This window comes from Chelonoidis abingdonii, chromosome 2, assembly GCF_003597395.2.
Source record: "Chelonoidis abingdonii isolate Lonesome George chromosome 2, CheloAbing_2.0, whole genome shotgun sequence".
NCBI classification, from domain to species: Eukaryota; Metazoa; Chordata; order Testudines; family Testudinidae; genus Chelonoidis; species Chelonoidis abingdonii.
In genome coordinates this window covers 253400269-253425986 of record NC_133770.1, presented here as the reverse complement: position 1 = coordinate 253425986, position 25718 = coordinate 253400269, and the positions used below count along the sequence as shown (strand labels likewise).

The 25718-nt window shown below is 40.2% G+C and overlaps 1 protein-coding gene across 1 annotated transcript in view; it reads right to left on the bottom strand.

Moving 5' to 3' along the window:
• CNBD1 (cyclic nucleotide binding domain containing 1) overlaps positions 1–25718 on the bottom strand; it is a 290441-nt gene that overhangs the window by 104639 nt on the left and 160084 nt on the right. Inside the window, exons 4-5 of the mRNA XM_032779093.1 lie at positions 19880–20025; positions 12921–13078 (exon numbers count right to left, since the gene is read on the bottom strand). Of these exons, the coding sequence (XP_032634984.1) occupies positions 12921–13078; positions 19880–20025 (304 nt within the window). The remainder of the gene's footprint in view (positions 1–12920; positions 13079–19879; positions 20026–25718) is intronic.

Here is a 25718-nt window from a genome sequence, read left to right as displayed (position 1 = left end):
CCTTCCCTTGTCCACCTCCACTTAGCTTCTCCAGGTCTCCTTCTCCAGCAGTGCAGGAGTAGACCCCTTCATACCATGGTAGGACACAGGTTTCCTTGCATTTTGTTCCCTAGCATGCAGAATTCCACCAGTTTTACTGTCTACAGAGGACCTCCACACCAGCAGAAGAGAGGGAAGAATTTGTTCCCAAGTGTACAATAGCAAACTGATCACTCCTATACCCATTTGGTGGAATCTAAAAACAAACTAAGGTTATGTCTACACTACAGCCTATGTTGGCAACATGTATATCGCTCAGGGGGTGAATATTTCACCTCCCTGAGTGACATAAGCATCCATGTACACAGCGCTATGTCAGCGGGAGTGCTTCTCCCACAGACATAGCTTATGCCACTTGCAGAGTTATATTTTTTATGTCAACAGAAGAGCTCTCTCCCATCGGCATAGAGCATCTTTGCTCGATGTGCTGCACAGGCCCAGCTGTATTGGTACAGCTGCGTCTCTGCAGCACTGCACGTATAGACATATCTTTAATTTAAAAGAAAAATAATGACAAAGATATTCTATCTCCAAATACAGGCATGAGCAAATTTGTATATTTTTTTAACGGTTTAGAATGCACAAAAAGTTATAAGCTTTTAAAATGATCAGAATTTATCCAAAGGCAGAACCACTCAATAATTTAATGTTCTAAGATCTGCTCTCCTCCAGTTAATGGATTTGTTGTCAGGTTTCATTGTTGTATTCAATATTGCCTGTGGCTAACAGATTTACAGTGCTTCCTGGAAATTATTTTCCTCCCCTTTCTTCCTAATGTGCCTTTATCTTATAGCATGCACATTTCGGCACCATGTAGCTGGAGAATCTGTCCATCATTTAATTAATGTGCATAATAGAGCACAAAATACCACAAACTGAAATTGGAGAATTCTTTAACATAAGTGTTATTGTATCCCACATTCTCAAACTCTGAGAAGAGCTGGAATCACTTCTTCAGACTACTAGAAGCAGTGCTGCCACCATGTATAGAAAATACATATACATACACACACACAGAGACATGGAGTATATACATACACATACACACAGTATATACATACACATGTACACACAGTCCTCCTTCCAAATCACTGTAGGTGAAGTGTACCCCTTACCTTTACATAAACCCTGAGTAGTTAGGCTCTGTGAAGGGAACTCTGAGGGTTCTGAGGGGCAGAAAGCAATCTGTCCATCCCAGAGGCTGGCTGTTGAGCTATATTTCTGACCCTCCATAGTGGCTGTGTCAGACTTCAGGCTAGAATACCTGTTCAGAGTGCCTCCAAGCAACTTATGTGGCTCCTTAGCTACTGAATGCATCTGTGGTTCACTTCCAATGGCTCTATCCATTGCAGTCACATCAGAGATGGTACTAATTGTCCTTCCATAGTATGTGGAACAAAGCAAAGGGACCCATTCATAGCAACTCCATCCAGAACCTATCCAGAGAGTCATACTGGAGGTTTGATTGTGCTGTCTTGTGTGAATCTTTTAAGTTAGGATGAATGTGCCCCCTACGATATGGAAACAGTTTTCCAGTTACTCAGCGGGTGCAAACATGATATTTGGCCCAATGCCATAACACAGATGGGGCTTCAATTTACTGTTTATCTTGGCTGATGTATTAAAATTATGTCCTCAATGGCTCCTCAGTCACTTTAATTTTAAGTTGATGGTAAGCCTATAATGTGTTGCTGAAATTAGAAATCTATCCATGATATATATGTGAGTTACTAGTGCTGAGTGTGCAGATATCAGAAAGAAGAAATTAATGGCAGGATTCAGCAATAATTTTGCTCGAAGCTTACAACCTGCTTAGATTGAAGATCTTAAAAGATATATCCATTTTAACAGAGACATATGGAAGTTCAGACGTTGTGGCATCATTTTCTAACATTACAGGAAAGAACAGGCCAAAGGTCTGTCCTTACTTGGCACTATCAGAAATGTTGAATATTAAAAATGTAAAACTCTAGCTGTTCAATAACTGGCTTCCCCTTGTGACTTCAGGAGTGTGAAATTTACTTTGTTGCCTGTAAAAATCGGTACCCTGATTTTAAAAACTCATAACTGGAAATGAACTTTATTAACAATGTCAGTTTCAAATGAGCTTCAGTTCATCTGCAAATTTGACACCATCAGCTCAGGATTAAACAAAGACTGTGAATGACTTGCCAGTTACAGAACCAGTTTCTCCTCCCTTGGTTTTCACACCTCTTCTGCTAGAACAGGGCCTCATCCTCCCTGATTGAACTAACCTCGTTATCTCTAGCTTGCTTGCTAGCATATATACACCTGCCCCTGGAAATTTCCACTACCTGCATCTGACGAAGTGGGTATTCACCCACGAAAGCTCACGCTCCAAAACATCTGTTAGTCTATAAGGTGCCAAAGGATTCTCTGCTGCTTTTAGTTTCAAACAGAAAATTTCAAGTACTAGTTAACTATGGTTCAAGCATTTTATCCCAAAATACTGATGCAAAGTGTCAATGAGATAAAATCAATTTACATATTTCTAATCATTTGATGCATGTTGCATTTGAATATAAAGCAGTGTTTTTGACTCTATTTAAAAATTGTGCCATATGGGCAATAACAAAAACCTGTGGTTTAAACAGACAGAATCCCAAGAACAATCAGCATTTCATTATCAGCTTGCATTATTGCAGATAAAATAGCAAAATGTGGAGCTTTCTTATTTATGAATGATATCTCTATATAAATAGGGCCTATTATTAATCACGGCACTTGTTCATAACTGTTCATAAGACAAAAGCAACTGAAAGTGATTATGGCTTACAGTATACAGGCTGTTGTGTAGTCAGAGTGACTTCCATATGGTATATTTTATTATTTTTATTCTTCATAAACCTATTTACATTTCAGTTCCTTTTCCATAGTGGTTTTCTAGTCACATTTTCATTATTGATGGTGTTTTTGTTCAAAGATGGGTTTGCTTTTTCCCAGTTCATCGTCTTTTCCTACTGAAGCAAGGACCCAATCCACTGATTTCAAGTGCCCTCAACTACCAACAATGTGGGAACATAACTCCCATTTGATATGTAAAGTCAATAGGAACTGAGGCATTCAGCAGCCCACAGGATCAGATCTTAAACTTTCAGCGAAGTAATAATGCCAAGTTGGTGATTTCACGCTTATTTTTATGACAGATTTTGACACAGAACTCCCATTTCTCTGCAGGATCAGGAGGCTGGGAGGGAAAGAGTTCTTATTCAGACATGAATGTCTTAAATAATAGCTAAAGTAAAGGAACACTGAAAATGACAAGGCAAAGAAATTTTTTTGTATAAATGTTCTCTTCTTTCAAATGTATTTCTGCATAAATGCTCTATTAGCATTTCTATTATAAACGTGTATTTTCAGGAGGTCATAACTTGGTTGGAAGTATTTGGTTCAGGCTGAAATTCATGATATTCCCAATGTAGAGACTTTCCCCCCCTTATTATTAAAAGCACCAGAAACAAACATTTTGCTCTTTTTAAGCTATAAGGAGGACTGTGAAGAAACAGAAACTCATCAGTTTTGGATTCCATATTCTAGTTCTGTTGCTTTTCTTAAACTTAGAATTTGCATGCCCTCAGTTAATAGGGACTGCTATAACTATAGAGAGTAAAACTATGCAAAACCTTGAATAATAAAACCAAATATCTTTTTTTTTTAATTCGTAATGAATCTAAAACTCAGCTCAGGTTTCACTGAAAGTTTCACCATGCAAACCTGGGCCAGGTTTAGCATGCAAAGCCTTTCTCACCATCCGTGCTGCAGAGGGATTTATGTTTCTTTATTGTAAATAGGAAACATGAAAAATTTACGAGAGGAGGGATGATCTTGTGGTTAAGGTACTAGACTGCACCTCACAAGATCAAGGTTCAATTCCAGGCTCTGCTGTTGAGTTTCTGCGCAAATCATGCATTCTTTCTCTGCCTCATTTCTCAGAATTGGATATAACAATTCATCCTTCTTCCCACTTTTTGTTTGTCTCATCTATATAGATTGTAAATTGATCAGGGTAGGGGCTGCCTCACCTTGTGTTTGTACAGCACCTAGCACAATATGACCCCAAACTAATTTGTGGTCTCGGGTGCTATTGTAATATAAATAATTTAACAATGAACTCACTGGCTTGGCCCAGTTTTGCTTTTGAGCAAAACTCAAGAAATTTCTTTTGCCTCGTTTTGAATATCTGCAGGATATTTCATTCCTCTCACAGATCCGACACCCCTTAGAAATGCATAGAACATAAGAATGGCCGTACTGGGTCAGACCAAAGGTCCATCTAGCCCAGTATTTGTCTACCAACAGTGGCCAATGCCAGGTGCTCCAGAGGGAATGAACCTAACAGGCAATGATCAAGCAATCTCTCTCCTGCCATCCATCTCCACCCTCTGACAAACAGAGGCTAGGGACACCATTCCTTACCCATCCTGGCTAATAGCCATTTATGGACTTAAACCACTATGAATTTATCCAATTCTCTTTTAAACATTGTTATAGTCTCACAACCTCCTCAGATAAGGAGTTCCACAAGTTGACTGTGCACTGCGTGAAGAACTTCCTTTTATTTGTTTTAAACCTGCTGCCTATTAATTTCATTTGATGACCCCTAGTTCTTGTATTATGGGAATAAGTAAATAACTTTTCCTTATTTTATATATCTGATCATATCCCCCCTTAGTCTCTCTTTTTCTAAGACTGAAGATCCTTGCCTCTTTAATCTTCTCATATATGGACCTTCCAAACCCTACTCATTTAGGTTGCCTCTTTTCTGAACCTTTCTAGTGCCAGTATTATCTTTTTTGAGAGTGGAGGAGACCACATCTGTAACACAGTATTCAAGATGTGGGCGACAGCATGGATTTATATAATATTATATTCTCAGTCTTATTCTCTATTCCCTTTTTAATGATTCCTAACATCCTGTTGCTTTTTTGACTGCCTCTGCACACTGCGTGGACCTCTTCAGAGAACTGTCCACAATGACACTAAGATCCTTTTCCTGATTAGTTGTAGTTAAATTAGCTCCCATCATATTGTATGTATAGTTGGGGTTATTTTTTCCAATGTGCATTACTTTACATTTATCCACATTAGAGGATAAAGGAATTAACATTTCTAAACATACTAGGTATTAAAGATACTCTACCTGAAACCTTCTATAGGAAGAATGCCTCTGTGACACTAGCAGACCGGGCACCAGCTCATGCCAAGGTTCCCATGTCTCAAATCGACACTAACAGGTACACATCTGGAATCTGTCTGGCTTACTTGTGGGTTAATATTGATAAAATAGATATTAGAATTATAAGGAAGTGGTTAGTGTTTAGATGCTATTGAATGCTTATGAGTTACTGCATGAATTAATCTTACTTATCTGTGTCCCATATTACAGTGTAATATTTAAGCAGTTGTATCGTGACTGTATGAAAGGCCATACAGGAGAGGGACACTAATTAGCATGAAGAGAAACTCTTCTACAGAAATCATTACATCCCTTTCCAAAGAGAAGCCCCATTGATACAGGATGTGAGTGGATCTTACAACTGGGAACTCCCTACATCTGGGCTGAGAAATGGTCAGCAAAATATGGAAGACTCTTGTAGTTGTTCTGCTCTCCTCCCCATGAAGATGAGTCATGCAGGTGGACTCCCATCAGCTGAGTTTGCAGATCAGAGCACATGGTAGGATGGGAATAAAAAATCCAAACAAAAGGAACTAGGAATCGCTATGCTTCTTGGCCTCTGGGTGGGGTGGGTTGGTGTGGGGGTGATGAAATGCAAACCTGTATTCACAGCCTGCACACTATTATAATAATCTTTATTCAAGGCAAGCCTCGCAAAGTATCATTTGAAAACCTGTAACCGGCACATTAATAATATCATGGTAAAATGCAGGTAGCAACATTATGCGTAAAGATATGAACCTAAGCTGAAAGCCCTGGCTGAGATGATTTAGTTGGGGATTGGTCCTGCTTTAAGCAGAGGATTGGACTAGATGACCTCCTGAGATCCCTTCCAACCCTGATATTCTATAATTCTATGATTCATGACTGGAGTGGATTTCCCATATAAGTCTGGGGAATGGCTAAACCAGCTTCTCAAAGACAAAGGGCAAGCTGATGCCCCAGCCAGGTATCAATAAAGCTGATGGGCCATCAGCTATCAAGTGGCCATTCTTAGCAAGAAAGGGGGGCAGGGACAAAGAGATCTGTCTTAGCAAACAGCATGAGGTCTCCTTCCCCCACCAAACCCTGTCTCAGTTCTCACTGAAAATGCTTTTTTCAAAGAGGGACTAAAGCTATAAAAAGTAGTGGCAAACACCCCAAGACTTCCTACCCCCTCTCTCACCCATCTCATTCTTTGCACCTGAGAAGACAAAGGAAACAGCCATTGGACGCTGGGGGAGGGAGTCCTGACCTGAGAGTTTGGGCTCTCCATCCCCCTCTCTGAAAGTTGGGCCACCCATGTTTCATGTACTTCTCCACTGGAGCTGGGAGATATAAACTCCAGCTCGAGGAGACGTACCTGTGGTACCTCTGATTTAGCTAGTGTGCTAAAAATAGAAGTCTAGTCACAATGGTGCAAGGAGCCCCAGTACAATCTCATCTGAGACCATAGGTAAGTACCTGAGGTGGCTATCCCCTCCCACCACTCATGGCACCACAGTTATGCTTCTATTTTTAGTATGTTAACTCGATCACAACTAGACTGGATATATCTCTTTGAGCTAGAATTCACACCTTCCAGATCCAGTGTAGCCATACCCTAAGTTTGGACACCCAAAATTCAGTATAATCAAAACTAGAGTCTACTTTGGACCAGAACCTATGTGTGTCTCCATTTCCCAATCTGTAAAATGGAGGGAATACATACCTCACAGGAATGTTGTGAGACTAATTTCATTAACATAAAAGGCTTTACATTCCTATGGTGCAGGGCCGGCTCTAGCCACCGGCATTCCAAGCATGTGCTTGGGGCGGCACTTTTCAAAGGGCAGCTCTCTGGCCCTTTGGGGGCGACACTCCAGGTTTTTGTTGTGTTGTTTTTTTTTCCATCAGCAGCAGCACTCCGTTTTTTGTTGTCTTTGCTCCTCTAGCCCTGCGAGCTCCTCTCTTCCCCCTGCCCCCACCCCACTGCTCCTCTCAGTCCCCTGTCCAGACCCCAGTGCACCTCCAGCTCTGAGGAGTCTCTGCTTTCCACCACCTGTGGGGACCCACTTGTCTCCCGAAGCTGAGCCGCCTTGGACTGGTGCAGAAGCCTGGCCAGTCTCAGCCAGGTGTGTTTGTGTGGGGGGGAAGACAGTGTGGAGGGCTTGACTGGGGCCCTCCAGGCAAGTGCGTCTTGAGAGACCCTGGCTGGGGCAGGTCCTGGCCTGGCTGATCGCGCTGCTCCCGAGGGGATGGAGTGATTCCCGGCCCTGGGACCTGACCTGGCTGCACTGCCAGCTCATCCTGGCAGACACAGTCACCTCCCAGCACGGCTGGTAAGCAAGGCTGGAGGTAGGGGTTAGGGGAGTGGGTCTGTGGGCAGTATGGGGGGGGTGCTGGGCTGTGAAGGGGCAGGGAGAATCTGTGTGTGTTGGAGCACTAGGGAGTGGGGGTTCTGTGTGGGGGGCGTTGGGCAGTTGTGGTGGGGCTGTGGGCAGGGGTGGTGTTGTGCAGGGCACTGTGCATTTGTGGGTGGGTCGGGGGGAGTGCTAGGATAGTGGGTCCGGGGTCCCTCTGCCCATAGGGAGTCGCGGGGTGTTGGGCGGTGGGCAGGAGGGTTGTGTGATGTGGCATGGGCCTACCCCTGAGGGGAAAGGGCATGCTGACAGTACAGGGCTGGGCAGGCCACTATGCATTTGGCAACTGTCGGTTTGTAAATAGTGCCCTTGCATTGGGCAGAGCAAGGACGCCAGCCAGAGGACGTCCCATTGCCTCTGGCTGGCTCCTCACTCCAGGGACTGACCTCCCCCTGCCATGCTCCATTGCCTCCATGGGGGCCCACAAAAATGTTTGGCGCCAGGCCCACAAAAAGTTAATCTGGCCCTGAATCTGTAGCAAGGAAAGCACATACTAGATAAAGTCCGTTGCACTACACATTGAAACTAGTACTCTAAAATTAGTTCAGCAAAGTAGTTACCAGAAGCAATGGCTTTATTTAACAGAGGCTTGACAACCAAACCATTTTTATATATAAATATGTTGGTTTTGTGAGCCATAAATCTGGGAGTCTAGCTTATGAATAAGGGAACTTTAGAACAAATGGTCTCTCTCCTGTTGTTCATAAACTCCTGACAGCAACAGTTCCTTTACTCAGAAGTCAAATGGCCATACTAATGAGTAGGGTGCTAAATATTTCTCTCTTCTTGATAAGTTACTCTGAGAGAAAATACACTGAAATGGAAAGACCTGTGACAAAACAGACTGAGAACAAGCACGCCTATCATAATCTGTGGGAAGCTATTACATTCTCCATGGTCCACGTCACACTTGTTTCAGATTTATATTGGGACATTATATAAGTTTCTGATCCACTTGACAATAGCCAAATGAAGTTTCTTGTTAGTTAACAGTGACAATCCTGAGGGTCCATGCATAAAATGCATTGCCTAAAGGATAAGCAATGATTCTCATTTAAATAATTAACAAAGTACAATTGTTGGATTGGGTGAGTGGCATGATACTTTACCTACAGTGACACAAAGGCCAGGACTGTCACCAAACACATTAAAGGAGTCTTTTCCTAATATTCTGAGTAAACAGTTGGCACACGTGTGGCAATCTGTCAGAAAGATTCAATTTAGAGTGGACAGAATAAGGGAGAATCGATCTTGCCTCCCTGCCATTCTGCTCAAGGTCAGTTGTTTTATTCTAGTGGGATGGCATAAGGAATTCTGAATGACCCCTTTTTGCAAGGCATCAGCTCTAGATCCTGAAGGTATTTGTAATTGATTCATTGTTTGTTTTGATGAGATAAGCGATATGAGAGACAATATACTTAAAATGCTTGAAAGGTAAACCTAACCGCCTCAATCACAGCAGGCTGATGTAAACTTCTTGTAAGTGATTGTAAGTGACAAGATCATCCACAAAAAATCAAACGACTTCCCCAAACCTCTAAGTGCCAATCTGAATGATTCAACCTATACAGCAAGAAGGACAGGAGATTCCAATTTTCTCACAAATAATTTTCACATTATTCCCACAACGCTGACAGTATAACTGCAGTAGGATTAACTCCATTTACCTTCCATGGTCATGCATACAATTACAGCAATACCAAATGCTGCTGTATTAAAAGCTCTATCACTTTTTTCTTAAACAAACCTCTAGATCTGAAAATTTAAAAACCTCATTGCAGTAACTCACATACAAGCATACTGAACAACTGGTAGGCAATCTTGTCAACTGGTCACTTGGGAAGAGCATTTTATAAGATAAATTTGCCTTAAACCAGTTAGCTCCTTTTTGGGAAATAGGTAGAAAAGAGAGGTTAAACTTTCACATGTAATTGCATGGTTTATATAATTTGGAGTAACAAATAATTAATTAAAAAGGGAATTGTGCAGAAATTTAGGGTAAAAATTTCAAAAGCCCCTAAATCTCCTTGAAAATCAATGGGACTTAGACATCTAAGTTCTTAAAGCACTTTTGAAAATGTTCTCCTCAGTGTATGATGTGGAAGATTAAACAATTTTGTTACTTTGAGAAACAAATAGAAAAACATCTTATCTGAAAACTATATTTTAAAGAGAAAGAAAGACTATGCCAGCCACAAGACATACAAAAAGAGATGTTTACCTGCTACAACTTGTAATCAAAATGAATTGCTTGAATTGTCAGCTGTCTCAAAAAAATCTTCAATACAAATCCTTCAAATGGAGCATCTGCCAATAGACTGTGCATGTACAGCTGGGGCCTCAAACATGCTGAGCACCCACAGCTTTCATTGACTTAAACTGATGTGTCAGTGCTCAATACCTCTGAAAATGAAGCCCTTAGCAACTAATGACCACCTAATAATCACTTCCCTTTTAAAGGAAGTGATTATTCACCTCTATTAGGCACTGATGAGGCCACACCTAAAGTATTATGTCCAGTTTTGGTCCCCACACTACAGAAAGGATGTGGACAAATTGGAGTGTCCAGTGGAGGGCAATTAAAATGTTTAGGGGGCTGAGGCACATGACTTATGAGGAGAGGCTGAGGATGATTTAGTTGGTGGAGGTCCTGCTCTGAGCAGGGGATTGGACTAGATGACCTCCTGAGGTCTCTTCCAACCCTAATATTTTATGATTCTATGACATGGCTACTTTGAGAGAGCACAGAACCACCTGAAACTGAGTTGTGAATATCACCTGATCTATAGAATAAGATATGTTCAGACATCAAAAATTCTGCCACTCACTTAAGTATTCATTCTCCAACTATACAGAAAGAAGGATAGGAGACATTTGATGTAGTATTAATCAGGCCACACATTAGATGTATGGGACTACCTATCAGTGTAGGTAACCCCATCTTCATTCCATAATTAACTGGAGGGCTTCCACCAGCTCCCCCTGCTTTTCCATCCATGTCCCCCCAGCCAATGTATTGCTGGGACATTCCCATCTACCCCTACATTGGAGGGTGAAGGTGGGCTATGAGAAACAGGGGTTGACTCCCTACTGCACCTATCATAGGATCCCTAACCCCACCCTGTTTCATTCCTTTAATGAACACTTCTTGTTAAGTCCTTTTCCAAGCCATTTATCTGGTCACTGTATACCTTCCCTACTGAGTACCTTCACCAAACAGCTGCCCCACACTTATGAGTTGCAACATACAGCCTACCTTGCCACGCATGAAAGTCCTTCCTGAACGCATTGTGGAGAAGGCAAAAAAAACCCAACTCCATCTAGGCCAATCAGGTGGTGAGGGAAAAATTCTTTCCCAGCCTCTCCTAAAAAGAGGCAGCTAGCGGACTGCCCACAGCAAGACTTGATCAAGCCTATTATTTTAACAACTAAAGAGGAGGGAAGGTGGATGATGCCTCAGCCTGCTCCGTGCAAAAAGGGGGCTTCATGCAGAGGGCAGCCCCTTTTAATTCCTTCTATCCTTCCAAGGGGTGAGTCAGCATTACCACACTGGGCCCTTATCATGTTTTGCAGCAGTTTTCCTCTTCTCCGCCCCACCCCCAGCCATAAAGCATTGTTCCCATCATTTGGCCAGCCAGCCAAATTCTCCTCCCCTCCCCACTTAAAGGTGTGATGCACTCAGTTTATTTAACACAAACTAAATTGGATTATTATAAAGGGGAGCAGCAGACAACTTGCCTAATATTTTCCATGATAAAAGATTCTATGCAGTAAATTAGGCAGGCGTCCAATGGAAAAAAATATTGTGCGATCATGTAATTAAAGATTTTATCAGAATGGTTATGAACAAGGCAGAATTAAGGTTTGCACAGTCAAACTAAAATCTGGCATTTTATAACTTCAAACCTAAAAAAAGTTATTATCTGGTATTTTTTGTATGTAATAGATAGTATACTGGAGCCCTCGTCAAAAATACTCTGACGTTGCAGCTAGCAATACATGATGGCATTGTTATACTAAGGAACTCTCCTGCTTGGGAGTGTCTTAAGTTTAAATAGTTTGACAGAAATTGCATCATCTGGAATAACACAACTGTAGTCTTAGATCTACCCTGAACACTACTTGCTTTATTCTGGGAGATTTGTCTATTCATCAGGACATTATAACCAACAAAGTAAAATAAATGAGTTTTGTGTGATTTGCTGATGGCAAAGAAATGAATATTTATAAAACAGAAATCATCAGGCAGTGATTGGAAATTAGTGATCTATCTTCAACAGAAAAATATCTTTCAAAATATTGGATAATATTGGTACTCTCAGTAACTTCTGAATTAATTCCAGAAGTGTATATTTGCTAGCGCATGTATGTGTACCATCCTACGTATGGCGCAATCTTGTTTATCCAATGAGTTAAGGGGACAGCCTATTCCTTTGAGTACTCAACATTTGGACAATCAGGGGTTTACTGCTCCACAGACTTTGCAATCTATGCTTCAGGAGCCAACAGAGTACTGTCTGGCTTCCTCAAGGCCAGCCAGCTAAGAAGCAAAGAGTCAGTCTATGGGTTTAAATGCAGGTGTGTATGTTTTGTTTTATTTTTGTAGGGCAAGGGGTTTTTGTTGTGTTTGGGGCTTTTTTTACACACAGGGAAAATTTGCTGTGCTGAAACCATTAGGCGTTTATGAGGTTCAGGGCACACACCTTTCTTTAGAGTCTTGATGCACTGAAACTTATAAGAGACTAAGATTTTCTGCGAATAAACGTTATCCAGCCAGCTTCCCTGGGTTGAATAGGCTCAGCAGAGTACAGTAGTCAAAGAGCTCTTGTCTTACTGTGTTCTGCTGGATTTATCTGCTTTGGGAAAGCTGACCAGCAGTCTTTACAGATCTGAAGCTTGCTTGTCTGAAAGCACCCTGTTATTTGAAACAGATAAGGGACATGAACCTGATTCAGATAAATTCAGGTAAATGGGAATTTATATATGTGATGTTTATGTATTTAAGGCTGTGCTGAACTCTCTCTTTGTATGTGTATATCGACATATATAATTATAGTGTTACATAATATTCACTTATATAAAATGCATGGCACTTTATAGACAATTAAAAAGACCACTCCCAGCCCCAAAGAAGAGAGCTTAAAGGTAAGTTGAGCAGAGTGCATCAAAGGATAACAAAGGGGAGGAGCTATTTTATGTACCTGTAGAACTGACAAAATTCCTTCTTGTATCAATATAAACATCCTAACTAGGTTTCTCTATACTGTTAATTATTTCAATAGAGTATCTCTATCATAGCTTACCATTGTTCGGCCTGAAAAACCAAACATAGTAGTTTGACTAGTAGTTGGCATTGCTGCGCATGATGAATCAAAGTCTTCTCCAAGCATTCTTTTGTAACACCTTGCTTGAGGCCTAGCAGAGCCTTTCAATATGGCATAGAAACCTTGATTTCCAACAACTGAAATTAAAAACAAAACAAGACTTTCATTTCTCAGTCTATCATAGATTGTTTAACGCATGTACTGGGCTCCCTTCGTTTTAACATGCGTTGTTTGCAATAATAATAAAGTTCCTAGACATTACTTACAAAAACATACAAAGAAAAATAATTCAAACTTAGAAAATATCTACACTAGGAATATCCATAACCTGTGTGTGATTTGCAAAAGAACTAATATTCTCTCATTTAAAAAACAAACTAAAAAAAAAAAAAACCAAACAAAAAGAAGTGAAGTGCATAGAGGGGTCTGTGAGGGAAAAGTCAGGAAACCTACACAGTATTGTACTGTGCCACTGCTACTTTACAGCTATGTAAGAATAACTGGTCCGTCTGGTTTTGACAGATAGTCACAGCATCCTAGACAGTAGGACATTCTAATCAAGCAATAGGGCTACTTCTTATTTAAGGACTCACATTCTTATTTAAGTCAGGTAGCAGCTCTGCATCATAATGCTGAGAATCATTGCACAGATGTATAATTTTAATCTGATTATGTTTAAATGCTTGTTTTTATTGAGGTTATAAACTAAGTGTTTCATTGCACTGACAAGCAGTCTCTCAATGCAATCTAAGAGCAAAAACTTTGGGGCTCATATATTTAGAATATTTGACACTTTACACAAAAATATGAAATCAAAAGTATTTTAAATGTAATTTATTATAATTTGTAAATTTAGGAAATGCACCTATCAGACTTCTGTAAGTCTAGGTACAAATGATACTTTATATAACTAAACAATCTCAATTTAGTGCAAGGTAAGTTAAAGGACTCCAGTTGAGTCAAAGCATAAAGCTATGGTAGGCACCCAGTTCTCACATTTGGGGATTCCTATCAGCAGCTGGATGTCTAAATACTTATTTTAAATGCCTGTGTGCCAGTTTGAAGGACTAAATGAAGATGTTCATAGATGTTATGGCGTACACAAAAAGCTGCAATGACTTTAGGGTTTCACAGGCATTTAGATTGTGCCATTTCACTTCTAGGCTTCTCCATTTCTACTTCTGTACCCCCAAAAGCATACATAACAATCATTTTGGGACCACTGAAGCAGAAGATGAAGCACTGTTTGCCAGCACCATAGTTTGTGAACGGCTTTATCAGCCAATGCAGAAAAGAGTAGGTTAGGTCCCCATTAATCATAGTTAGTAGAAAAACACCAATAGTGTCCCTGGTGGGTTGAGACAGTAGTGTTCCTTTCCCACCTGTCTCTTCTTGTACAAGCTGTAATTCTTTAGTTTAACTTTCTTGCATCATGAACTTAGCTGCTCCACCTGTGGATAAGAGTAAGCACTCATCTGAGTAGTTTCGTGGGGCAAGAAAGTAAAGAGGGAGCTAAGTCATCCACAGATGACCCTGCCACTTGCTGCCAGTTCAGAGAACCACAAAGTTGTCCCACCAGGGAAAAAAGCTTTTCTTGCTCCGTCATCTGTCCTCCTCATGGCAAGGTAAATGAAAAAAAATTTGCCTCTGTATCTAACCTCAGAGAGCTGTTACTCCACATTTTTTGCCATGTCAAGCACCAAATTCCAGAAGCTGAAGGATGCAGTAACATAAAGAAACAGAAAGACCTGTCTGGCTGAAAATGGGCACTATGACTCATGAGACAGAGAACTTAGTTTTTCCAACAAGAATTCTCAAAATCTTAAATGGAACAGAGGGCTAACGAGATAGCCTCTCCACCTCCAAGGATATCTGAAAGAGACTGGAACAAAGGACAGTAACCACAAGGGGTGTGAGTGATTGCTGGATCCAGACTAGAAGGAGACTAGTCTGTAAAGGGAAGCTTCCTGGAACTGGTGAGGTTTTATCTGTATTCAGTTTTCTTAGACATAGACTTGCGTGTTCTATTTTACTTTACTTGGTAATTCACTTTGTTCTGTCTGCTACTACTTGGAACCACTTACATCCTACTTTCTGTATTTAATAAAATCACTTTTTTCTTATTAATTAACCCAGAGTATGTATTAATACCTGGGGGGGTGCAATCAGCTGTGCACACCTCTCTATCAGTATAATAGAGGGTGAACATTTATGAGTTTACCCTGTATAAACTTTATACAGGGTAAAACAGATTTATTTGGGGTTTGGACCCCATTGGGAGTTGGGCATCTGAGTGTTAAAAACAGGAACACTTCTGTAAGTTGCTTTCAGTTAGGTCTGGAGCTTTGGGGCACGTGGTTCAGATCCTGGGTCTGTGTTGGAGCACAGTGCTCTTTAAAAATTCCCATAGTCCTTAGCCACTCTCAACACTCTGTAGAATAGCTGAGCAGCATGTCCCAGAAGGCACTCACTAAAACACAGTTAACCAATTTGCTAAGTTCAGAGAGAAAACATGACCGATGGCAGAAAAGCTGCGGTGTGAACATAAACCATGCTGTGTTACTTGTAACCAATTAAGCCGGCTGTGCCTCTTTGGATACGTCATCATAGTTGTAGCTGTAATGCAGATTAGTCCCACCAGCACTCATTGTCAAGAAATGTGTATTTCAATCAGTCCTAAATACCCTTTGTTCAGTTCCATCCATCACACTAATTCAACCCCCATGCATCACAATTTTTCACCCTCTTTGGTGTTGACATTCTTAAAATATTTTAGATGATTTAGTTCATTTAATCTTGCCTCATAAGTCAATTCCACAAATTCTTAATCATTTCTGTTGTTTTTCTCCAAATTCCCTTTAATTTATAAGCCTCTCTGTGACATTAAGATGCCCATATTTCTATGCAGTATTTTAGGTAATGCCTGAAAGGCAACACCCTGTCCTGAGACATGAAGTGACTGAATTAACAGTCCAAAACTGTATTACTATATCCTGCTGCAAGCTTATGTTCAATTAATTGACCACTACCACCTCATAAGTCTCTTTTGGCATTACTGCTTTTCCAGTGTCTCCGTCCTGTATGAATATCTTTGTTTTGGAGTATTTTTGACCAGAGGTAATAATATGCTATATTTCTAGTGCCAAACCTCATTTTGTTATACATATCTAAATTCTCAAAGACCTTTTCTATTACTTCTTCTCTTGCTTAGTGCCTCTAACACCTCTTAATTTTGTATCTGCAAATATACGGCCAGATTCTGCCACCTTTATGTTGAACTCATTGGGACTACTCACCTGCTTAAAGTCATGTATACGCATGAGTCTGTCCAGGATCAGAGCCTAACTCCACAAGTAGTCCCACTGAAACCAAGGCAAACCTTAATCACAAAGTAACAATAGCAAACCCTTTGGTGAAAAAGCCATCGAGAGATCTCTCTTCTTGTATATGCAAAGCACACACTCATATTTGAAAAATAATGTCTAAATTCCTTTAAATACATAGAATTACCAAATGTTAAAATAAAAGGTAATCTTTTAGGGGTCATTATTTTCTTTTGCCCATATAAGTGGCGTATAACCTCACAACTGCTATATTTTTATATGTATGGTTAATGCAGAACAGCAGGTGAGATATTACAAAAAAGTATAATAAAATAGTCAATTAAAACACAATAGTTATGAACCCTTAGAAAGTTAGCGGGCTTTTGGGGCTTTATACAGCACCCACTGATGCCAACGGGAAATGTGTCATTGATTTAATGTATGCAGGACAAGTCCCTTGATATATGTCAAAGTTCTCTAATGGAAATCAAAAAATGTTGCACCTTTAGTACTTCCAAAAAGATACCGGGAAAGCAAATTAGTGTAGAATCCCTTGTTATAGAATTTGTTAGACTGTGTAAGAAAAAAGCATGGTTTTCCTGAACTGGTCTCTGAAAGATAATCTTCTGAGATTAAACACATGTCTGGAATGTATTAATTGTATCGAGTATTATGTATGTATTAATTGTATCGAGTCTGTTTTATTTAGTATAAACTGGAAAAGAACTGGAAAAGATTGCACAATTGATGCAAAGCAGGTTTGTCTTTAAGGCAGTATGTGACAGGCTGAGTCATTAAGATTAGCTTTTATCTCATACACAGCTTGGTGATCAGCAATTTTAGCCACCATTTTACACCATATTGTGATTTTGAATTAACTGTTGCAAAATCAATAGAGCATCCAATCTAAAGTAACATGAATGTCCCAGTGACCAAGATATGTACAGTAATTCACAGTGAAGTCCTTGATTCTTTCAAATGTGTATAGTGAATCAAGATGCCAATTTTCATGAGTTTCATGTGAGTCACTAGCTTTGACTTTAAATTTGTCCTATTCATTATCTCTACTTCATTATGCAAATGTAGTTCCTGCCTGCTCACATTCTAGTTCAATCTGCCTGTTAATTACACAGCAATGCTGTAATGTAAGCTGCTTGGTTCTGAGTTCCGTGCTTTGATTTCCATATTCACTTTAGATACATTGTTTCAAACATTTAAAAGATGATTGGAATGATGATTGGAATGCAACGATTAAGAATAAATGGATCTGTTGGATCAAACTGAGGCCTACTCTTAGACCTGTACTGATATAATCCTATGGCTAACCTCTGATATACCAGACAGTATTACAGGAAGATGTGAGTTTTAATTGTTCTCTCTCTTTTTTCTTTTCTTTTTTTTTGGTACAGCGTGTAGTCTGAGGAATGCATGTGCCAAAAGAGTTAACCTACCTAAAGACAGCATGCTTAATATATATATCACTACTTTATTTTAGGACTGCTAAACAAAGTATTTATTAGCCAATTACTTCTAATTTTCACACCTCTACTTACTCCCAAAAGGGACCTCTCAATTTTTTTTTAAATTAAACTTTCTCCTCCCACTCCTGTTTTGTTGAATGAGTACAAACCAAGAGATTATACATAAAATAAAGTATCATCAGACTAATGCCACAATAAGACTATATAACATTAAGCATCATTGCTCTGACGATAGATAACAGAGTGATTTACTTTCATAATCTATTTTACAGCAAGACTGTCCCCTCACTAGAATATATCATAAGAGCAACGGCACTTTATATTATCCATCACCAGAGCAATGGCGCTTGGTGTTATCCATCATAAAAGCAATGGCACTTAATATTATACATCAAAGCAATGGTATTCTGATGATGTACAATACAAAACAGCATGCCTTGATGACATGGCTATAACACAAGGTCGGTCTAATTTGGAAGAAGCTATTAGAAGTTTTTGAAAAGAAAAACTTCATGAACTTTTAAAAGTCTAATCTGCAGGGCTTTTATATTAGTATCTCCCATCATATAAATTACAATATGTCTTTCTGAATTTCTACTTCTCAAGGATTAGAGAGAATCATTAGTAGGAATAACATTTCTCACTACAATATAGTTATAGGAGTAAAAACAGCTCCCTAATATAGAGCAGGATTAGAAAGGGGTCAGGCTGGGCATCCAAAAATTGAGGCACCTCTCTGTTTAAAATCTTGGCTAGTGTGGTAATCTAGCCGTCCAGTCCCAGACCTGGACTTTAGTGTCCACCAGTCTGGTCCTGTCCCAAACCTGGACTTTTGCGTCCAAAGTTTGGGGGCTTACCTGAAACTCCCCCAAGCTCACTACCAGCTTGGATATTCTCGCTGCCACCAGATCAGGAATTAATCTATGGGGCCTGATCCCCCCTTTCCTCCCTCTGGTGTCCCCAACCCTCCCTTGGTGGGACACCCAGATTCCCAATCCCTTGGATGCTAAAAGCAGGGAAAATAACCCCTTCCCCTCCTTATCAGGCTTGCCTCGCGGCTAACCTGTGTGACCCAAGAAACCAGCTTTTCTGCTTCCCTCAGGACAATGGAGATGCAAAATACCCACAGCTGGGCTCTGCCACCCCCCTTGCTCCAGGAACGAGGGAAAAACTGTAACCACCAGAGAACAGAGAGAATTCTTCGTCTCTTTCCCCGTAGTCTGCTCTTTCCCTGGACCCAAATAGGAAAATAGCCCACAGCCTGGCTTTTCCCTTTGCCTCCCTAGGAAAAGAACTTTCACAAGGTTTAACAAGAAAACTTTATAGAAAAAAAGAAAGAAAATATAAAACAATCATCTTGCATTAAGAAACTCAATACAGGCTCTTGCTTATAAGAAAATATAAAGAAACAGTCTGATTTAAAAGATAGCCCAATTAAACCAGCACAACAAATTAACATACAGGTAAATACACCCCAAAGACCATCATAGCTGAATTACTTTGCGGTTCCTGGGTACTTACAGATGTTTAGAAGAAGTATTAGGAGAGAATTAGAAGAAGACTTGTTTCCTCATAGCTAAGAAAACAACAAAGACCCCGAGTATACAAATTCCCGCCCCTGACTTTAAACAATCCAGTTCTCTGATTGGTCCTCTGGTCAGGTGTTCGGTTACCCTTTTCAGGTAAAAGAAACTTAACCCTTACCTACCTATCCATTTATGACAGCTAGTATTTCTGATTTGTAGTTACTGAGTACTGTTCAGAATCTCCAGGTCCTGCTAGAAGCAGATTTCTTGCAGAAGGATACAACAAACACCCTTGTAGGTTTCTAGTATGACTAGAACTTTTAAACGTCCCTAAAATTCACTCTAAAAATGAAAAAAACAAAACCTACCTTTTCCCAGAATTTTTTAATATGGAAATCTATTTTCCTCTCAAAGCATAACTAATCTACCCTTGACAGCACCTTCACAGTCTTTTTGAACAACAAGAATGGATCTCATCCCAGAAGCATATCCCTAACAGATTGCGATATATGCAAAGATACAGAATATATGTTTCAGCACCTGAAAAAGCAATCTATTTGTATTTTATAACCAGATAAGAAAATTATTATGACAGATCCCATTGCTACCTGTGCTTCCTTTTGCCCAGTATTCCTTGATGGTACACATGCTGAGTTCCTTCAGTTCTTCATCAGAAAGCTGAGCCCTGATGTCAGGAATGAGCTTCATCATCTCATACACTGTGTTATGTTCTTTGAGAGATCTTAAAATGGGGCTGCAAAATAATTTATTAATATACATCAGGATGTAATGCATTTGGGAGATTCGATCTATGTAATTTGCTATCTAGTCAAAATCATTTATTGTTTTGTTTGCAGATACGTTTGAATATTAGAGATTACTTCTGCTACAGAGGTCCACTGTGCCTTAGCTAGCGTTGCTTTAACTATAGTGAACACAATACTGTTTTCCAGTTCATCACACTTTTCTTTACATTAGGCATAACCAATTCCATTTCAACTACTACTTAACTGAGATGCTCTACACTGTAAATTTATGGCCTTGGGCCATAAGAATATTATGTCACCATATAACATTTTGAGATCTTGTCGGAAACATATGTGCAGTAATTATTCATTTTACAAACATAACATTAATTAACTTCCTGTATAAATTCAGGAGGCTACATAAGAATTACAGCTTATTTACTTAGTGCAGTAATGAAAATATCTCAGAGTCACAGGGTATTAAAAGTAGTGCCATCACATAAGTATAAATCACGTATCATTACTACAGTACTGACTTGGCAGTAATCCCATTCATTATTGGCTCTGCTGGGTTTAGCTTTTGTAATACTCTCAGTTAAAGAAATTTTACGCGTTGATACTCAGCACTGTGAAACTGAACATTTCTTTCCATCTTGGTCTGTGCCAAACTTCTCCCCTATAGATAGTTCCTCTTACAATAAATGAACCAAATAAAAGTAATGTTTAGTTATATATATTCAGCCTGAGAAAATAAAATATGTAAAGTGGAACACTATTGTGCATATTTAATTATGTTCAAAAGGAAGATCAGCCTTTTGGTGGGGGAAAAGAGTGCGCTGCAGAAAAAGGAATCAAGGGCTTGATTCAAAGCATACTGAAATGACTCAGTTTTTCCACTGAATTTTAAGAGCTTTGGATCAGGCCTCAAAAGTAAACAGTTAAATCTCTACTGGGAGAAAGCACACTGTTATAGCTTTCCTACTCAGATCTGAACCTTAGAGTTCACAAAATGAGATGCTAGCATGAAACTCCAAGCTTAATTACCAGCTTAGATCTGATAGTGCTGCCACCAGCCAGGAATTCCAGTGCCTGGCTCACTCTGGTCTCCCCAAAACCTTCCCTGGGGGACCCCAAGACTCAGATGCCCTGAGTCTCACAACAAAGGGAAATAACCCCCTCCCCTTGTCTCCTCGTTACTTTCTCCCAGGCTTCCCCTCCCTGGATGACCCTGGAAGATCACCCTGTTTCAATTCCTTGAAACGCAAACCAGAGAGATCAGGTTTCTCTCACCCTCACTCAGAGTCCCTGCAAATGCAAGCTTTGTAACTCTAACACAAAGAGATTTTCTCTTCCTCCCTGTCTTCTTCCTCCCACCAATTCCCTGGTGAGCTGCAGACCCAATCCCCCTGAGCCCCAACTAGGAAAAAATCCAACAGGTCTTAAAAAGAAAGCTTTATATAAAAAGAAAGAAAAAGACATAAAAATGGTCTCTGTATCAAGGTGACAATATACAGGGTTATTGGCTTAAAAGAAAAAAATGAATAAACAGCCTTATCCAAAAAGAAATACAATTTAAAACATTCCAGCAAACTACACACATGTAAATACAAAAAAAAAAACAATATAAAGCTATTGTCTTTCTACCTTTGTACTTACAACTTGGAAACAGAAGATTAGAAAGCCTGGAGATAGAGTGATCCCCTCAGAGACTAGAGAGCAACAGAGACGAGACAAAGAACACACACCCAAAACTTCCCTCCCTTGAGATTTGAAAAATCTTGTTTCCTGATTGGTCCTCTGGTCAGGTGTTTGGTTCCTTTTGTTAACCCTTTACAGGTAAAAGAAACATTAACCCTTAGCTATCTGTTTATGACAACACACTTTACAGAGGAAGGGGCATATTTAATCTCACAGGTATTAAATTTCATGCTTCCAGATATTGAACCAATTTATGGACTTGTTCAATATTTCATTACTAATCTTAAATCTAGGAAACAGAAATTAAAATAGAGTGGTTTTATGCTCACCAATTAATATCCCCTTGCTCATTAACAAACACTTCCCCTCCTATCAGTACTCTAGTTTACTCTGTTGCTCCCCACTGCTCGTTATACTTTTTCTCTTTTTAAAAAGACAGTTTTTGTATTGTGACCTAAAGGTAAACAGAAGCAAGTGAAAGGTTTATTTTCAGTGATTCTCAGATCAAAGCGTTAGTTAATTTAAAATATGGAAGAGAATTTTCCAAATCCCTTTTAACTTGTTGCAAATATTATCTATACTTTCTCATACCTGTAGCTCTAAACTATTTGCTCAGCCAAAACAGATTATAAAGTCAATCCAACTTTGCGTTCGTATTTGCTTAGCCTGTCCTCTGAGATGCAGCTCACCTCCTCCCTGGTGCTTGCTTCTTGCAGTGACTTCTCCCCTGTCGCACATGGGATGGGTCCTACATTCTTTTTTGTGATGCCTGGTGTCTCCACTCGTTGTCCCTGGGACACAAGTGATCCTGTCCCTTGGGAAAATGAATAATGCTACCCCTGCTGGCAAGGAGCATAAAACCCAGTTCACAAGAAACAAAGAAATGATGCACTCAAAAACAACAATATACCAAAGGGGAGCTTTATCGAAAGCAAGAAAATAGACTGGGGAAAGAAAGGGTTAAGGTTAATTAATAAATATTGAACATTAACCACTCAGCAAATCTGCCGCCTCCAAACACTCAGTGTTTATCCCAACCCCAGCTCCCTCTCTGGCACTTTCCCAGGCAGATGGTACGTTGAGGATGAGTCCAGAGAGGAGTGCTGCATTGTTGTGAATGGTGGCCAGCTTAAAGAAAAGCATCTTCTTACAGCGTCTTTGCCTCTTCATGGGACAGATATTTCTCTTGGCTCCCTGGTCTGGGGTTCTGGCGTGTTCTTGGTAGCCAGTGCCAGGTCAGACTTCTGATACTCTCGACACTGGTCTCTGCAGGGCTGGAACTGCCTGATCCTTGTGCTCAGTCCCATGGCAGTTCAAGACTCCATTTGTGCAAGAGGGAGTTAATCAGAGAGTTCTTGAGCTGTTCTGCTTCTCTCATCTCCAACACTCAAAAATCCTGAATCTAAACCTAGTTACTTTGTCTGTGAGTCAGGCTGTCCCCTCCCACTGAGGGGGCGAGCAGCCCTGGCTCATCATTGGCCCATAAAACTGCTTGTCCCTGTCAACCTATGCAGAAGTCTCTCTATTGGCCTAATCCGAAGTTTCTAGTCCATTCTGCTCCCGCCCCTGACTCCAGGTATGCTGGGAAGTGGTGTTAGAGAGATCTGCAGCCCATCAGGGTAATCTAACTGCGGGCCACACGACATTTTGTCGACATTGACCGTCTGCAGGCACCACCCCGTGCAGCTCCCAGTGGCTACAGTTCTCTGTCACTGGCCAACAGGAGCTGTGGGAAGCGGCGGCCAGCATGTCCCTGCAGTCGCTGCTTCCCACAACCCTTCTTGAAATATGCAGCAATGAATGGAGATTGGGTAGTTGTATATATAAGGAGCCCACTATCAGTGGATAAGGGACAGTATGCTACTCAAACTTTGTAACTCCAACACTAAAAATATAATTCTATCCTCTGCACAGAACGAGTTTGACACATCTACCCCTAATGCATGTTGTCCCAGGGGTTGTCAGGGTATGATTCCCCACTCTGAACCTTAGTGTCCAAAAGATGGGGTACCTGCATGAACCCCTCTAAGCTTAATTACTAGCTTAGAAATGATAGAGCTGCCACCACCCAAAAATATAGTGTTTTGGGACACTTTTTGGCCCCCAAACCCTTCCCTGGGGACCCCAAGACCCAAAACCCCTTGGGTCTCATAACAAAGGGAAATAAACCATTCCCCCCTCCTTTCTTCCTCCCAGATTCTCCCCTCCCTGGGTAACACTGGGAGATCCCTGTGATTCAACTCCTTGAATCTTAAAACAGAGAGGAAATTCACCTTCCCCCCCTTCTCTCCCCCTCCCAGACTCTCCCTGAGAGAGAGACAGTAATCCTAACACAGAGAGAAATCAGGCTTTTCCTCCCCCCTTCTCTCCTTTCTCCCACCAATTCCCTGGTGAGTGCAGACTCCCTCCCCTTGGGTCTCACACAAGAATAAAAAAACAATCAGGTTCTTAAAAAGAAAAACTTTTAATAAAAGAAAGAAAAAAGTAAAAATTGTCTCTGTAAAATCAAGATGGAAAATGTTACAGGGTCTTTCAGCTTATAGACACTAGAGAGAATCCTCCCCCCAGCACAAATACAAGTTGCAGCAAACAGAGATACAATCCTTCCAGCAAAATACACATTTGCAAATAAAGAAAACAATGAAAAGACTAAACCGCCTTTCTAACTGGTACTTACTAAATTGAACAGAAGAGGCTGTATATACATCTGGTCTCTCTTAGATCCAAGAGAGAACAACGAACAAACAAACATCCCAAAACAAAGACTTCCCTCCACCGAGATTTGAAAGTATCTTGTCTCCTGATTGGTCCTCTGGTCAAGTGTTCCAGGTTTACTGAGCTAGTTAACCCTTTACAGGTAAAAGAGACATTAACCCTTAACCATCTGCTTATGACAGGGGTATCCACAGTGCCTGTTAGGTATCTGGAGAATTAAAAATAGCATTGTGATGTCACAAGTGGGAGCCAAGGGATTTGTTCAGTTGAAAATCATATCAGATGCCATAGAGCATGTTCAGAAATATTATTTCAATTGCTTATAATATTATCCATGGAGTTTGTAAAATTTAGTATGTTATAAAGTTTAGCCATTTTTAGTAATATGTAAAATTATCCATATAGAAAAAAGGTGGTCAGAATTGTTTTGAAGTGAGACTATTATATTTTTTTCCTTCTTGTCACTTTAAAGTGGCTTAAGGGATTTTGTTCAAGTATTCCAAACTAATTCTTCCTTAAGTAGACACCAAGCGTGGAAAATTGTAGCCTGAAAGGTAAATTTTTCACAAAGCCTAGAATAGGGAAAGTCAATAGGGTTTTAACAGAAATTGTTTTGCAACTTCAGCTTCTCTACTGCAGCTGCAAAAAGCATGACCATTGTAATAAGCTGATCTGTAGGAAAGAGAAAGCAAAGAATTACAACGACGTCTTTTCAATAATTTATAGTTCTTAAAAGGTGAAAATGTATTGTTTATATGTGAGAGGGTGACCTGTCCACTTGAAAGGGTGTTGTACTAATTTATATGGAATAAATGGGTCAAAGGTGCTAACATAACCCAGTCACTGTCCAACACTAAACAGTGCTAAACAAGGTCTGGGGTTTGGTATACAGAGATCTGAGTCTGCTTAAAACCATGGCAACCACATCATTAAAATCCTTCTAACTTTTTATTAAAGATAAAGAAAAGGAAAACAGTTACAGCATTTGAAATGCAAAGTATTAAATAGGGCTTTGATTTTAACAGCATCACGTGTTCCCTTCCCCTTTAGCTGAAGAGAGATTTTAGAAGGAAAACTACCCTTGTCTGACATCTCTTAGGTATCAAAGATGGTAATAACTGTCCTTTTGGGGAAATGAGAGAAATGTTAGGTGAGATGGGCTGGAGCTGTTGTTAAAAGTCTGATCTCATTTAATCCAAGGTGGTGTTTGAGATTCACATTGAGCCAGTAGTAGTGACCATGTCATCTGGATCCTTCTCTCTGCCTGCTCTAGTCAGGATCTCTCTCA